Source organism: Mobula hypostoma, chromosome 5 (genome assembly GCF_963921235.1).
Source record: "Mobula hypostoma chromosome 5, sMobHyp1.1, whole genome shotgun sequence".
In the NCBI taxonomy this organism is placed as follows: Eukaryota; Metazoa; Chordata; class Chondrichthyes; order Myliobatiformes; family Myliobatidae; genus Mobula; species Mobula hypostoma.
Genome location: NC_086101.1, coordinates 162,803,658 through 162,821,355, shown reverse-complemented (window position 1 = coordinate 162,821,355; position 17,698 = coordinate 162,803,658). Strand labels below are relative to the sequence as shown.

The window sequence follows — 17,698 nt, the reverse complement described above, 5'->3', positions numbered from 1 at the left end:
ATTAGGCATGTTGATATCAATTAAAGAGGTGTTGGGTCTCGTGAAGAATGTTAAGGTGGATAAATCCCAAGAGCTTACTGGGATCTATCCCAGGTTCTGATGGGATCTAACCCAGGCTATTCAGAGGGGCAGAAGATTGCTGGAGCCTTTATAGAGATATTTGTATCCTCTATCACAGCCAAGGTTACGGAGGACTGGAGAGTAACCCCATGTTGTTCCTCTGTTTAATAAGGGCAATTGGGATAATCCAGGAAATCCTGTGAGCTTTGCATCAGAAGTAAGGAAATTATTGACGATTATTAGGGATAAGCTACTCAGATTTGAAAAGCAAAGACTTATTAGGGATAATCAGTATAGCTGTGTGTGTGGGGGGGGGGAGTTCATGGCTTACAAACATGATCGAGTTGAGGTGAGAAAGATGAGGGTAGGGCAGTGGATATCGCCTACCTGAACTTTGGTAAAGCTATTAACAAGATCCTTCATGATAGGCTGATACAGAAGGTTTAGGCACATTGGATCCACTGGAGACTTGACAGATTGGATTCAAAATTGGCTTGACCATGGAAGACAAAAGGTAGTTGTGAAAGGGTGCTATTCTGATTGGAGATCCGCGCTCAGTGGTATTCTGCAGGGATCAGTGTAGGGTCACTGATGTTTGAAATAAACATATATATATTGAATGTTTTAGATGATAATGTAGATTGGCTGATAAGAATACAATCAACACAAAAAGTGGCAGAGTTGGAGATAATTAGGGAGGTTGTTGAAGGATTCAGCAGCATTTGGACCAGCTGGTAACATGGGCAAGCAGATGTGTGTGGACAAGTGTAAGATGTTGCAATCTGAGAAGTCATATGCAACAAGAAAGCATGAATAGCAGTGATGTACAGAGAGATATTGGGGTGCAAGTCCGTAGCTCTCCAAAAGGGACAACACAAGTAGATAAGCCACACCTGCACCTGCTGGTTGGAGCATTGTATAAAATTCAGGAAACCATGTTACAGCTGTATTAACCTTTGGTTAGGCCCACGTGGCCAAGAGGTTAAGGCATTGGACTAGCGACCTGAAGGTTGTGAGTTCGAGCCCCAGCTGAGGCAACATGTTGTGTCCTTGAGCAAAGCACTTAATCACACATTGCTCTGCGACAACACTGGTGCCAAGCTCCTAATGCCCTTCCCTTGGCAACATTGGGGTCGTGGAGAGGGGAGACTTGCAGCATGGACAACTGCCGGTCTTCCATACAACCTTGCCCAGGCCTGCGCCCTGGAGAGTGAAGACTTTCCAGGCGCAGATCCATGGTCTTGCAAGACTAACAGATGCCTTTATTTAGGCCCATATTTGGAGTACCATGTGCAATTCTGGTCAACACATTACAGGAAGTATGTGCAGGCTTTGGAGAAGGTGTAACAAGAGGTTAACCAGGATGTTGCCTGGATGAGAGAGAAATAGCTACAAAGGTAGGTTGGATGAGGATGAACCAATTAGGAGGGACGAATGATGGGGGTGTAAATACCACTGGACTAGACATGAGCAGGCATCATCTCTGATGAAGGTGGCAGAGTTTGCCATTGAAATGTTGGTTAAAATTGATGCCTGTACCGGCTGGAAGCCCAAGATGAGCCAAATCCACCCAATACTGCACAAGTTGTTGAAGTACATTTCTAGGTTGATTCCAGTAATGGGTATCAAACCCAGAATATCTTGACTTTCATCAGACAGGTGAGAGATTTAAAAGAAACATAAAACTTCTTCTCACAAAGGACGGTGTGTATTTGGAGTTAGCTGCCAGGAATAGAGGTTGAGGTGGGCAATTGGCAATGTTCATAAACCAACTGGATGAATACATGGATAGGAGAGGTTTAGAGAACTATGGGGCAAACATAGGCAAATAGGACTAGCTTGCAGGGCAATGTAGTCAGTATGGACTAGTTGGGCTGAAGGGTCTGTTTCTATGCTTTATGATTTTCTGACAAAGAGAAGAATGGGACAAAAAAAGGGTGAAAACAGTATATATTTAGCCTTACTCGATGATCTGTCATAATCAGCTGGATGAACAAGGCAATTTGGCTTAAGGCCTTTGCTTCAGCATGTCCAACTATTTGCTCTGCCTCGAGTCTCATGGGAATGTCTATTGGCAGAGTAGGTGATCAAGCACGTCAGTATCTGCCTCCCCTCAGCTCGGATCGGACTCTAGGCTTTGACTACAGGTGCACACGTCTGAGATACAATGAACTTCACAATGTTGTGGCTAAACGAAACTCATCAACTATAAATAAGTTTGATCCAGGTCATTCAAAAGCTATTAAACACAAAAATAAAAGTAATCAAAACATTACAGCAAACAATTTTTTTTTCCCAAAATCAACCTACACCCTTATCCCCTTTCAAATGTAGTAACCTTGTGTAGGATCCAACACCAGATTCCCCAAATGTATGAGAATTCTAGTAAGTTACTAGAATTGAAACTCATAAAGAGTACAAAAATGCAGCAAAATGAAAGCCAATAATTTATACTTCAGTAAGTTTGAAAGCCCCTGACTTGTGAAACATTTAAGGATATTTTCCGCCAAGCATCTGCTACGGAGAAATTAAGTAGATTATTGCAAGCTATTTATTTAGACCCATTCTAATACAATTCCAAAAAAACACAATGTACTTCTCGATGACCTTCTACAGAACATATTAAAAAGCTCAATAAAAATGAGTTCAAATAATATTACCTTTACAATTTATTTATTTTCTTTACAGCTGTCTCATGCCACATTCATTAAACAAGTTATTGGATATCCGGGTCCTATCGCAATTATAGAAGGTAACAAGCAAGACCAGCGTCAGGGTGCCTGCTTTCTCAGTAAGAGCTTACCCAGGCCACCGTCATAATGACGCACCTGAGGTATGACATTAATGATCATGAATAATGTATGCAGGTAGCTCAAAGTTACCTGTGCTACCAGGGAAATAGCAGTTTTTCTGAGGTGGAAAATGAATACATATCAAATGGTATGGTAGTTAGTAGTTTCATTTGCTTCTGTTGTGTAAAGTGCAGTTAATGAGAGTAGAGACTGAGTTTTAACATACTGGGTGGCATTGTAGCACACAGTTAGTTCCGGTAACCCAGGAACCATTCTCACTTTAGAGCCAGAATATTGTCATGAAGGTCTTTTTCTAGAAGGCTTCATTTATCTCCCACATCCCAAATACATGTTCATAGGTTAATTAGCTATTGTAAATTAATGTGGTACAAGAGAATTGGGGGAGGAGGCAAGGATGAGTGGGTTGTTGATAGGCACACTGAAGAGAATAGATATGAAATGAGTTTTCGCAGGGTGGGATGTCTGGAGAATGGGACTTGAGGGATTACTCAGAACCAGCACAGATTTGATGGGCTGAACATCCTCAGAGGTACAAGGGCTTGAAGACCCACACTCAATGTTTGAGAGGCAGCTTCTTCCCCACTGCCATCAGATCTGTGAACCGCCCATGGACACTCCCTCGCCACTCCATTATTTATTTATTGTAACTTTGATAATAAACCAGATGCTGAAAATTTACTTTCAAACTGTGACTTCTAAACCTCCCCATGGAATGCATGGGCTTCCTCTGGGTCCTTCAGTTTCCTCCCACAGTCTAAAGCTGAACCGGGTAAGGCAAGGCAAGTTTATTCATATAGCACTTCTCAGTCCCAAGGCAGTTCTAAGTGCTTTACATAAAACAAAATATAAAAAATCAAACAGCAAATTTCAGGCAATATAAAGAGAATAAAATCACACATAAATATAAAGAAATAGAAGTTACAGCGCAGGAGATTCTAGTTGAAAGCTACGGTGAAAAAGAAAAGTTTTAAGCCTCGATTTAAAAGAGCTTAAAGTTGGGGCAGACTTCAGATCCTTTGGAAGGTTATTCCAGATACATGGAGCATAGTAACTAAACCCTGTTTAGTTTTGACCCTGGGGGCAGTAAGTAGACCCTCCCCAGATGACCTGAGAGCTCTGGAAGGTTCATAATGCAGCAAGCGATTGGAGATGTATTTTGGCCCTAGTCCATTCAGTGCTTCAGTAACCAGTAGTAATATTTTAAAGTCAATCCTCCAGTGGACAGGAAGCCAGTGTAATGATTGGTTATTGTAAATTGTTTCGTGGTTAGGTTCGGGTTCATCGGGGTTTGCTGGGGGTGGTGTGGTTCAAAAGGCTGGAAGGGACTATTCTGTGCTGTACTGCAAAATTTAAAAAGAAAATAAATGTACAATTCACACTTAGAATGGTTTCCCACTTGTGGTTTCCCATTTGTTGTTTCCAAGTGAAATTAAAGGTTCCTGCAAAAAAATTCTCTAATTTGTGGAACTGAACATAACTCACATAAATGCATGATGGAAAATCTCCAGCTTTCATCTAGTTTACACACATTTTGCCTGAAAAACAAAATTCTTGTACATTTTTTTAAAAACCTGGGAAGCATTTGGATTGAAGTTTATGGAATCCTGACTAAGGACCATTGTTAACAGTACTGCTCCCATGTCTCATATTACAGCACGACTAATGACAAAGGAAAAGATACTAAAGACAGGAAATCTTAACCAAGCCAGGAAGTGGGTGACATTCACCAAGTAAAAGCAACTTTTTCACCATAGTTCCTTAGTAACACAAACTAAAGGAACTTGAACTCCTGCAAAATGTGACTGCTCATTTACACTGTTAAAAGAATTCGGCAAGCCAAATAGGGAGGAACATTTGGTCACAAGGGACTGGCGATAGTTTTTTGGACACAATGGGCTGCAGCTTAATCTTGTAAAAGATCTTACTGATCAACATGGGAGACATCTGTGACACTCAGTCAGAAGGAAGACAAGCTGAATGAAGCTATGAGGGCAAGAACTCCAGAGAAAGCCACAGTGCAGCACTGTTGAGCAATGGAGGTCATGTATGTTAGGATGGACCAGATGTCTCACATGTTAAAACACTTCCCATTGAGAGGCTTCATTCCAGAATAATGCTCTGAGTTCATATTCTGAAGGATAATTTGGACTATACAAGGATAAAACCAGCAGGAACAGAAAGCAAATCTTCACATCAGGTCAGAAGATATTGTCTTAAAATGAGGACTTGCATAATTATAAACACGAGAAATATATAATTATATTGGTTTCATTTGTACTGGCCTTAAAAGGCCCATCTTTCACATATTCTGGATGCTTCCTAATAAATAATTCTATAGATAGCCACTTCTGCTATTATGATTGGGGATTGACAGTGATGGTCACATATCAGAACAAGGGGTCACAGTTTGAGGATAAAGGGGAAGCCTTTTAGGACCGAGATTAGGAAAAACTTCTTCACACAGAGAGTGGTGAATCTGTGGAATTCTCTGCCACAGGAAACAGTTGAGGCCAGTTCATTGGCTATATTTAAGAGGGAGTTAGATATGGCCCTTGTGGCTACGGGGATCAGGGGGTATGGAGGGAAGGCTGGGGCGGGGTTCTGAGTTGGATGATCAGCCATAAATGGCGGTGCAGGCTCGAAGGGCCGAATGGCCTACTCCTGCACCTATTTTCTATGTTTCTATGTTTCTATCATCAATGATAGTTCGGATTAACAAAGAATGTTTTCCATAATAATAATGCTCTAATTCTCTGCAATTGCAAATAGCCAAGCAACAGTGCAGTTCTTTCTCAATTACCTGAGTGCATGTATGCAGTAGATCACTCGGGGCATATTTTTTCGATCGTAAACGTCTGTTGTCTCAGGATAAAAGATCTGAAAGAACAAGCACAAGAGGGATAAGACAACAGGAATTCTGCAGATGCTGGAAATTCAAGCAACACACATCAAAGTTGCTGGTGAACGCAGCAGGCCAGGCAGCAATCCTGACGAAGGGTCTCGGCCTGAAACGTCAACTGTACCTCTTCCTAGAGATGCTGCCTGGCCTGCTGCATTCACCAGCAACTTTGATGTGTGTTGTGAGAGGGATAAGACAGATCCTTTCAAAGCAATGGATTTCAAAAATAATTATAATGTCAGAACAGGATTTTATTAAATTGAGTTTGTTAAATTTCCAGCATAAAAATGCTTGTATCCACCATCCCTCTCCCTCTTCTCTCACATTCCACCTTAAAGCACCCAGTTTCTACAGTAGTCAAAACAACACATGCTGAATCACTGCTCTAAAAGACATTTTTGTTTAAAAATAGCAATATAATAAAACAAGTGATAAGGCCCGAACATGAAAGACCTGTCGAGAGTCAAGGGTTCAAAGAGTCAAGTAGGATAGGCACATGGATGGGACTGGTATGAAGGACAATGATCTGGGCACTGGTCAATGGAAGTAGGCAGCATAATAGTTCAGCACAGACTAGATGGGCCGAAGTGCCTGTTTCTACGACTCTATTACTCTATGACTGCCTGACTATGAATACCAATGGAGAAGCAAAAGGGCGATGGTTGGTCACTAGCTAATCTTCATCTGGATTAGCTACATTAGCAATGGGGATGGTGACTACAGATTTAACCAGGAGTTAATCCATAACACACACCCGCAACAGAATAATCAAACTTGGCATGTTTTAGATGGATGAGCCAACACTGAAATCAATGGGAGGGTTAAGTCAACAAAAGATAAAACACACTTCTTTAAAGTATATCCGTGAATATAATATTATCCTTTAATTTGCAACAGTGGAGTGTTTTCAACATAAATATCCTCCCATGAGACTATAACACAAAAAATGGCTGCAATAGCACATCTATTTCTATGACACTTCAGAATGACATCCACTCTGTTCTCCTGGTCCAGCTGGCACGGATTGCATTGCAAGTGTAAACAGATTCTAATATTGTGTGTCCAGGACAAGAGTAGACTTTGGTATGACTGCCCAAGCTCACCTCATGCCTGGCTTCTATAATGATAGGCAAGCACGCTGTCAATATTGGCTAGATTGTATTCTCCACGGTTTGAATTGATTATCAGGCAGATGAAATCTTGACAAGTTCACCTCGAAGCCGTGCGACAGGGTATCCAGCCACAGAATCCTTAGAGATCCATGAAAGCTGCCCAACATTCTATGTGTTGCTACAGAAAGGTAAGTAATGCAGCTAGTAGAGCGATTGCCTCAAAATGGCGACAATTAGTCGCCCAATCTTGACGTCTATCAACAGGGAAGATGCTGAGTGACAATAGACAACAGGTGCAGGAGTAGGCCATTTGGCCCTTCGAGCCAGCACCGCCATTCACTGTGATCATGGCTGATCATCCACAATCAGTACCCCGTTCCTGCCTTCTCCCCATATCCGCTGACTCCGCTATCTTTAAGAGCTCTATCTAACTCATTCTTGAAAGCATCCAGAGAATTGGCCTCCACTGCCTTCTGAGGCAGAGCATTCCACAGAACCACAACTATCCAGGGAAGATAGTGCACCCGTGGCTGACAAGGGAAATTAGGGATCGTATCAATTCCAAAGAAGAAACATACAAATTACCCAGAAAAAGCAGCACACCTGCGGACCTGGAGAAATCCAGAGTTCAGCAGAGGAGGACAAAGGGCTTAATTAGGAAAGAGAAAAAAGATTATGAGAGAAAACTGGCAGGGAACATAAAAACTGACTGTAAAACTTTTTATAGATATGTGAAAAGAAAAAGATTGGTCAAGACAAATGTAGGTCCCTTACAGTCAGAAACAGGTGAATTGATCATGGGGAACAAAGACATGGCAGGCCAATTGAATAACTACTTTGGTTCTGTCTTCACTAAGGAGGTCATAAATAATCTTCCGGAAATAGTAGGGGACCAAAGGTCTAGTGAGATGGAGGAATTGAGAGAAATACATGTTAGTAGGGAAGTGGTGTTAGGTAAATTGAAGGGATTAAAGGTAGATAAATCCCCAGGGCCAGATGGTCTGCATCCCAGAGTGCCTAAGGAAGTAGCCCAAGAAATAGTGGATGTATTAGTGATAAATTTTCAAAACCCTTTAGATTCTCGATTAGTTCCTAAGGATTGGAGGGTGGCTAATGTAACCCTGCTTTTTAAAAAAGGAGGGAGAGAGAAACTGGGGAATTATAGACCAGTTAGCCTAACATCGGTGGTGGGGAAAATGCTGGAGTCAGTTATCAAAGATATGATAACAACACATTTGGAAAGCGGTGAAATGATCGGACAAAGTCAGCATGGATTTGTGAAAGGAAAATCATGTCTGACGAATCTCATAGAATTTTTTGAGGATGTAACTAGTAGAGTGGATAGGGGAGAACCAGTGGATGTGGTATATCTGGATTTTCAAAAGGCTTTTGACAAAGTCCCACACAGGAGATTAGTGTGCAAACTTAAAGCACACAGTATTGGGGGTAAGGTATTGATGTGGATAGAGGATTGGTTGGCAGACAGGAAGCAAAGAGTGGGAATAAACGGGACCTTTTTAGAATGGCAGGCGGTGACTAGTGGGGTACCACAAGGCTCAGTGCTGGGACCCCAGATGTTTACAATATATATTAATGATTTAGACGAGGGAATTAAATGCAGCATCTCCAAGTTTGCGGATGACACGAAGCTGGGTGGCAGTGTTAACTGTGAGGAGAATGCTAAGACGATGCAGGGTGACTTGGATAGGTTAGTTGAGTGGGCAAATTCATGGCAGATGCAATTTAATGTGGATAAATGTGAAGTTATCCACTTTGGTGGCAAAAAACGGGAAAACAGATTATTATCTGAATGGTGGCTGATTAGGAAAAGGGGAGGTGCAACGAGACCTGGGTGTCATTGTACACCAGTCATTGAAAGTGGGCATGCAGGTACAGCAGGCGGTGAAAAAGGTGAATGGTATGCTGGCATTTATAGCGAGAGAATTTGAGTACAGGAGCAGGGAGGAACTACTGCAGTTGTACAAGGCCTTGGTGAGACCACACCTGGAGTATTGTGTGCAGTTTTTGTCCCCTAATCTGAGGAAAGACATTCTTGCCATAGAGGGAGTACAAAGAAGGTTCACCAGATTGATTCCTGGGATGGCAGGACTTTCATATGATGAAAGACTGGATCGACTAGGCTCATACTCGCTGGAATTTAGAAGATTGAGGGGAGATCTTATTGAAACGTATAAAATTCTAAAGGGATTGGACAGGCTAGATGCAGGAAGACTGTTCCCAATTTTGGGGAAGTCCAGAATGAGGGGGTCACAGTTTAAGGATAAAGGGGAAGCCTTTTAGGACCAGGATGAGGAAACACTTCTTCACACGGAGAGTGGTGAATCTGTGGAATTCTCTGCCACAGGAAACAGTTGAGGCCAGTTCATTGGCTATATTTAAGAGGGAGTTAGATATGGCCCTTGTGGCTAAAGGGATCAGAGGGTATGGATGGAAGGCAGGTACAGAGTTCTGAGTTGGATGATCAGCCATGATCATACCGAATGGCAGTGCAGGCTCGAAGGGCCGAATGGCCTACTCCTGCACCTATTTTCTATGTTTCTATGTCTGGGTGAAAAAGTTTTTCCTCAACTCCATTCTAAATGGCCTACCCCTTATTCTTTAACTGTGGTCTCTGGTTCTGGACTACCCCGACATTGGGAACACGTTTCCTGCCTCTAGCGTGTCCAATCCCTTAATAATCTTACGTGTTTCAATCAGATCCCCTCTCATCCTTCTAAATTCCAGTGTATACAAGCCCAGTTGCTCCAATCTTTCAACATATAACAGACCCGCCATCCCGGGAATTAACCTCATGAACCTACGCTGCACTCCCTCAATAGCAAGAATGTCCTTCCTCAAAATTGGAGGCCAAAACTGTACACAATACTCCAGGTGTAGTCTCACCAGGGCCCTGTACAACTGCAGAAGGACCTCTTTGTTCCTATACTCAACTCCCCTTGTTATGAAGGCCAACATGCCATTAGCTTTCTTCACTGCCTGCTGTACTTGCATGCTTGCTTTGTGACTGATGAACAAGAACACCTAGATCTCGTTGTACTTCCCCTTTTCCTAACTTGACACCATTCAGATAGTAATCTGCCTTTCTGCCTTCACTCACCCAGCCTGTCCAAATCACCCTGCATTCTCATAACATCCTCCTCACATTTCACACTGCCACCCAGCTTTGTGTCATCTGCAAATTTGCTAATGTTACTTTTAATCCCTTCATCTAAATCATTAACGTATATTGTAAATAGCTGCAGTCCCAGCACTGAACCCTGCGGTACCCCACTGGTCACCGCCTGCCATTCCGAAAGGGACCCGTTAATCCCTACACTTTGTTTCCTGTCTGCCAACTAATTTTCTATCCATGTCAGCATCCTATCCCCAATACCATGTGCTCTAATTTTGCCCATTAATCTCCTATGTGGGACCTTATCAAAGACTTTCTGAAAGTCCAGGTACATTACATCCACTGGCTCTCCCTTGTCCATTTTCCTAGTTACGTCCTCAAAAAATTCCAGAAGATTAGTCAAGCATAGTTTACCCTTCGTAAATCCATGCTGACTCGGACCGATCCTGTTACTGCTATCCAAATGTGCCGCAATTTCATCTTTTATAATTGACTCCAGCATCTTCCCCGCCACTGATGTCAGGCTAACTGGTCTAATTCCCTATTTTCTCTCTCCCTCTTTTCTTAAAAAGTGGGATAACATTAGCTACCCTCCAATCCACAGGAACTGATCCTGTATCTATGGAACATTGGAAAATGATTACCAATGCATCCACGATTTCTAGAGCCACCTCCTTAAGTACCCTGAGATGTTTCCTCTAACTGGGGCAGTAAAGAGCTCAGAAGAAAGGAGATTTCATCAGTTCAGATGGTGATGGGAAATAGGAAGAGATGGTGAGAGATGATCAAAGTCACATAGAATGAGACAAACACAGAGAGGATGTAACCTTGCATCTGCTGAGAAACCTCCAATCTTATTTCCCTGGGCTGTTAACTCCACCCCACATTAAAACTTGCCCACAATTTCCTTCATATCATCTTCACTATTGCATATTCTGATTCACAGGTTACAGCCCTTCAGCCCACAATGTTGTGCTAACATTTTAATCTATTCTAAATTCAATCCAAACCTTCTCTCCTGAATAGCCCTCCATTTATCTATTATCCATGACACAGTCTAAGAGTCCTTTTTAACATGTCCCTATGTATCGGTCTCTACCACTACCTCTGGCAGGGCATTCCACACACACCCCAGCGTTAAAAAAGAAGCCTTCTCCGATATCCCCCCTATACTTGTCTCCAATTACCTGAAATTTATGGCCCTCACATTAGCCATTTTCCACCCTGGGAAAAGATCACTAGCGCCCACTCAGTCCATGTCTCTAATCATGTTATACAATTCTATGAGTCACCTCTCATCCTCCTTCACAACAAAGTGAAAAGGCCTAGCTCACTCAACATATCCTCATAAAGACATGCCCATGCATCCAGGTAAATCTACTCTGCACCCTCTCTAAAGCTTCCACATCCTTCCTATAATGAGACAACCAGAACTGAACACAATATTCCAAGTGTGGTCCAGCCAGTGTTTCATGGAACTGCAATATTATTTTGATTTGAGGTGGTTTCCATGCTCCAACATGAAAAGAGTAGCTGCTAGTCTTTTTGTTGACTCAATCCACCATTTTAACGTGGGTCTACTGTGACGAGAATACACATAAAATTAAGATGTTTGCTGGCCTGGGCTAGCATCAGTGGCATCAGCAATTGGTCTGCCACCTGCCCTCAGGGGAAGGAGAGATAAGGAACAATGGAGCAGCGTCTGGAGATGTGTAATGAAGGGACGTGGGAGAGAGAGCTGTCTGGAGCGGCTCCCCCCTTTGAACCCTGAACTGTTTGAAGTGATGGACAGGCGATACCCCAGCAGGGGGATAAAAAGGGACAGGTTCGCTAAGACAGGACACACGCCACCCGAGGTAACGAGACCCTGGAAGCGGTGCGCCTCTCACGAGTGGGTGAGAAGTGCCAGACAACGACAAGGGTGGAAAGGTACGATCAGCGGGAACCCGGTGTGTGTCCGCCCTTGCCTGGGTGCCGGGTTCACTGCAGAGGATCGACCGCATCTGGAGGAGGGGTCACAGTTGGTGACCTCAGGTGACATCACCAAGGACCTGCCCAAAAGCTGTTTGTGAGCCATCTCGCTGGTCTGTGAGCCATCTCGCTGGTCTGTGAGTGAAGCAGTGTTCTGAATGATCAGTTGTTCCTATTCTATCTCTCTCTTCCCCCACGTTGTCCATCGCCATGGCAACGATTACTGCGAACTGAACTGGACTGAACTTTGAGTCATTTTGAAATTTGGTCATTTACCCCTAGACAACGATAGAGCTTGATTGATGCTGTTATCTTAATTCTGTGCACATGTGTGGTTATCATTGTTGAACTGTTGCATTTATTATCCTTTCGATTACTGTGTTGCTCGTTTCTTTAATAAAACTTTCTTAGTTCTAGTACTCCAGACTCCAACTGAGTGATCCATTTCTGCTGGTTTGGCAACCCAGTTACGGGGTACGTAACACTACACAAATATGTACTAGTTATAGTATGAACTGTGCATCAAATGCATGATTCATGCACTGAGCCTTTTCACCATCTACCCATCCATTCCTTCCCAAAACGTTGCACTTTTCCCTGCCTAATCTTACTCATTCCTCCAACACCAGCACTCTGGCCCGATCATTCTCAGCCTGTAGCGTAGGTTGAACAAAGCAATTCAGTCTCACATCAAAAGCCAGTCTGCCAAAGGCTACTGAATTTGAGCAGTTACCTGGCATGACTGATGGATTGGAAATGATTGCACGGGAACACAGTGGTTAGCCACAAAGAGTAGAAAACCGAGAGGTTTCAATTTTACGTGGACATGTACTAACCAATGAATTTTAAAGAGAAAATATAATTAATAAATGAAAATAGTTAATTTTTTTGTGTACAATTTATTAAGCATTTTAAAAATGACCAATGTCATAAATATAACTCAGTCATTCATCAGCAAGTGAAGCCAAGTCTAGAAATCAAAGGTAGGGCTAATAGCTCATGTAATCAACCCCAAAGCAGTCAGTTTGAAGTTTGAACCCTGGGCATTGTGCCCAGTTAGGCCAATTGCAAATAGAATAGACAGCAAAGTGAAAAGCTTGCAAATTCTAGATATCAGAAGAAAAAATTGTCATTCTTTGAAATTTTGTGGAGGTAGGAATGATAGTGTGTAGGTGAATAAAATTATTTTTAATGAGATAATATCACATTGATCCATCACATCCTGGACCCAGAGATACTGGCTACATTGAAAGTCTATTTTTCTTGACATTTAAACTGAAGTGAAGCTCAGCAACTGTACAAAAATGGAATGCAAATCCAGTTTCTGTATCCTGCTGAAAAGAGTTCTTCTTACCTTCTCTCTCACATTCGTTGTCAGGGATAAATGAAAAGATCACATTTAAGCATTTCTCCAAATGTTGTATGATACCACATTTTACACCATTAGCAAGGGATCTTTTCTGGATTAAGAATAACAATTATGTACACTTACTGAAGTGCAAGACAGTGTTAGCGAAAGCCCAAACAAGTGAGAGACTCCATCAGTAAATTAGTCACCAAATGTTTCTCTCCATTTTAAAAGGTGAAATATGAACATTAATTTTTAGCAACAAAAGGGAACAGAGAATCCCTAATATGTACTTAGACTGTTACAAATAATTAACTTAAACTGGAAAAGCACGAGTAGGCCATTCAGCCTTCATGTCTGTTCTGCAGTTCAATATGACCGTGGTTCTTCTCTTACCTCGGTGTTACATTTGTACACTACTCCCTCAAGTTCACTCATATCTAACAGGTCATCAATCTCCTTGAACTTATGAGGGCCTGAGCTCCACAGTCCTTTTGGAACAGAATTCCAAAGATTCACTACCCGCAGGCTGAAGACATTTCTTATCTCTAACATGAATGCTTTTATCTTGAGAACGTGACACCAAGTTCTGGACACTGCAACCTTACTCCACACCTATCCTGTCAAAATATGCAAAAATTGTGTGCACTGCAATGCGGTTACCACTCATTCTTTGAATCGTTGAAATAAACCTTCTGCTGTGATCAACATAGCACACAGGGTTTGATCTCAAATCTCTAATGAACTAACTTGATCTGCTTACAGAAACTAAACAGGAACACGGTCTGCCCTTCATATGACAAGCCTCCCATCCGAGGGGTTAAGCTGGCACACCTTTGCCGTACTCTGGGAGCATTCAATCATAAAAGTTGAAAGGCTGTCACTTCACCCACATGACAATAAATGACCACAACTGTGACTGAAGTACAACTCTATCACCAGGGTGCTGCAGTTCAATTAACTGCTGCCTTCCACCATGTTTTTGTACTTTCGGTATCTATACTTTGTGCCCAATATGGATCACACAGCTGGGCTCGCAGCTCCTACAATGCCCTTGCATTCACTGATACTGCCTTGATGCTTGGTTATTGGGACTCAGGAGCTTATTTCTCTCCACACTATGTTGGACTAAGGTGTGATCAAAATACTACGCACAGCTTGAGCTCAATACCTAATTAACTTCACTAATCTAGTTACAGAAATTAAACAAAAATGCAGAGCAACCCCAGTTCCTATGCCACTACAACACAAACTAGCCGTGATCTGAAACTCATACCATTCAGCGGTGCTAATTAGGCTGTAGGGTGATGTGCTCCACAGCTTGTTAGAGAGACAGAGGGAGGGAAAAATGGTGGGAGCCAACATGCCAGAAAATTTGCTTTCATTTCACTGTTCACTGCTTCAGTCTAACAGCACTGGTTCAAAAGATTAATCTCATTCCATGCACCCACCATTCTGTGTAAAGTCTGCTTTGCGACTGCCTGTAAGCAAACAAATCTCAAAGTTGTATAATTTATACGTTCTTTGATAATAAATGCATTTTGAAACCTCTGACATCCCCCCTATACCTTCCTCCAATCACCTTAAAATCATGCACTTGTATTATCCATTTCTGCCCTGGAGAAAAAAAAGTCTCTGGATATTCACTCTATCTATGTCACTTATCATCTAATACTGTACACCTTTATATCAAGTCACCTCTCATCTTCCTTCACTCCAACGAGAAAGGCCTTAGCTCACTTGGCCTACCCTTAATAAGACATACCCTCTAGTGCAGGCAGTATCCTGGTAAGACCTCTTTGTATGCAATCTCTAAAGCTTCCACAGCCTTCTTATAATGAGTCAACCAGAACTGAACACAATGCTCCAGGTGTAGTCTATCCAGGGTTTTATCTGGTCAATGCAGTAAACCCTCCGTTATCCAGCATGAGCCAGATGGCATAAGCAATGGATAATCGAGAATCATCCCAGTCCGTTCCTCTGCAGGACTTTTACTCAAGTTACAAGCTGTCTATCAGAGAACAACAGATGTAAAGCTTGGGCTTCAGGTCCACTTTTTAAAATTGCACTGTACCCAGAGAGCATGGAACTTAGAATTTAAAGTTATTTAATATTACATATACAATGCAAAGCCAAGTTGAAGGCTGAGCAAAATAAATCAAAAACTTTGCTCCTTGTCCAGTACATAATCTCCTCCAGAAACCATTGTTCCAAACTTCTTAAGGTTTTCGGAATTCTGAATGGAGCTTTCAAGACCTCTTGGCAAATAATAACCATCTTTCTGGGCTTCTAGTGCCAACCTTGTGATATTTAACGTGGTACAGCAACACCCAAGCGAAGCAGGACACAAACAAGTTCTGAGAAGACTCTCAGTCTTGAGTTTGCATGCTACATATGCTCATCATCTCAATATTTCTCAGCAACGATGGGATGGAAGGTATTATGCCTGTCATCTGATCTTCACTTGTCCACAATGGATCACTTTAGTACATAAACCACTGAAATCTGCCATTTGTAAGGAATGCACTGTTTACTACAAAAGAACCACTGTGAAAGAAGAATTGTTTTTGAGCAAAGGGAATGCCACCTCCTGGCAGGATCCAAAGTTTACACAAACACCACATAAGTAGCATTTTTAGAAATAGTAATAAACCTTCTTTGCAAAGCAAAAATAAGTCAATTTGCTGATCTACTTTTCTCAACATAATATTTCAGTATAATACAACATTAAAAAATAATGGTTTTAGCAATCTTAAAGGAAGATGTTTGTTTTGTTATGGGCACTTAGCAAGGAGTGAGGAAGGAAATCCAAGTACTGTTCAGTTTCGGATAGTCTACTATACAGAGGTTCATTTAATTTCAATTGGACCTGATCTATATCCACATCCAGTAATGATGATCCTCCCCATTACAATGTTGGACTGTGTCGATACAACAGCATTCGCTGCCAACACCCATGACCTGACAGAACAGCATTCACCTACCCTATAACTGCTAGCGCCACAAGTACATATTTTACATTATGTAGTGATGGGAGGAGAGCAGAGGTCTGCTGAGATTGCTCAGAAAGCACTTCCTCTTTTAATAATTCCCTAAGCTTAGAAGATGTATAGTAAATACTTTTGAAATTGAAGATTCGCTAAATTGCAGCTAGAATTTTGTTTTTTTTTATGTAATAGATAGCTGCACTACTCTGAATATGATAGGTAAAAGAGCACAGAGATTTTTGTTAATAAAATGAGAAACTGAAAGTGGTGTGTTCAGAGGGAAGGGAGGCTTTGTACGCATTATCATTGACAGTTAACGTGCATGTGGAGCAAATGGTGGGATTGCAACAGTGAAAACATCAAACTGAAATTACACAGGGCTCGACTGAGACTGCATCTACAACATAGTTTTCAGGTCTGGTCTTCCTACCAAAGGAAGGATAGGAGGGATACAGCAAACGTTCATCAGGTTGACTTCTGGGATAGAAAAATCATTCTAAGACAAAAGAATTAGCTGGTCAAGGCATGTACTTGCTAAAATAAAAGCAAAAATAGTTGGAAACACTCAGCCAGTCGAACATCACCAGTCCAAATCCATCATCGGAATGTTAGCTCTACTTCTCTTTCCGCAATTAGAGCACACTACATTTGGTCCTAGGTTGGGAAGGAGTAGCCAGTCAGGGGTACCGTGGCAACATGTAAATTTGGAACAAACACTTACAATAGAAATTAGTGGCAATAGAAATGTTCATTCAGTCTCTCAAGCTTGATCTACCTTTCATTGCAAGGTATGGGGAAGGTTGTTAGGTCAAAGGTGTTCTGTGTATCTGGGAATGTTTCGATGGAGGGGATCCAAAGACTCAGAGGGCAGATTCCAATTGGCCTAAGATACAGACCAACATCAACTACAAGCTGATGTGACTGGGTTCAAATACGCATGCAGTCTCTGGTCTGAGATAAAGGATACTATGGAGGTCTGGTAATTTGCTCTCACACCTGCTCTGCAATTTAATAAGACTGAACCTTTTTTCACAATGTCCCTTTCCTATGCTAACCTTCCATACCCCTATTACCTTAATAACCAAAATCTATTGACCTCTGTCATAATTTACAAAGGACCTTGAGAATTTCTAGATAGGATGACCTGGCTGAATTAATCATGACTTAATTCAGGTTTCTTGAATCCAGACACCCACAACCCACTTACTAAACAAAAATGTCTCAGGCTTGGAAATTTATATTTGACCTGACCTCAACAGTTTTCAGGGGAATGAATTCCACATTTCTAATATTATGCTTTCTGAGGTTATTCCTTGAATTTTAAGTTTCTGCCAGCCTGATTTAAGATCCCCCTTGAGAGGAAACAGCTTCAAAC

At 41.9% G+C, this 17,698-nt stretch overlaps 1 protein-coding gene across 2 annotated transcripts in view; it reads right to left on the bottom strand.

Annotated features, from left to right (window-relative positions):
* iqgap2 (IQ motif containing GTPase activating protein 2) overlaps positions 1 to 17,698 on the bottom strand; it is a 289,641-nt gene that overhangs the window by 132,364 nt on the left and 139,579 nt on the right. For both annotated transcript variants that reach the window (XM_063049287.1, XM_063049288.1), the window contains exon 5: positions 5,674 to 5,750. In XM_063049287.1, the coding sequence (XP_062905357.1) occupies positions 5,674 to 5,750 (77 nt within the window). The remainder of the gene's footprint in view (positions 1 to 5,673; positions 5,751 to 17,698) is intronic.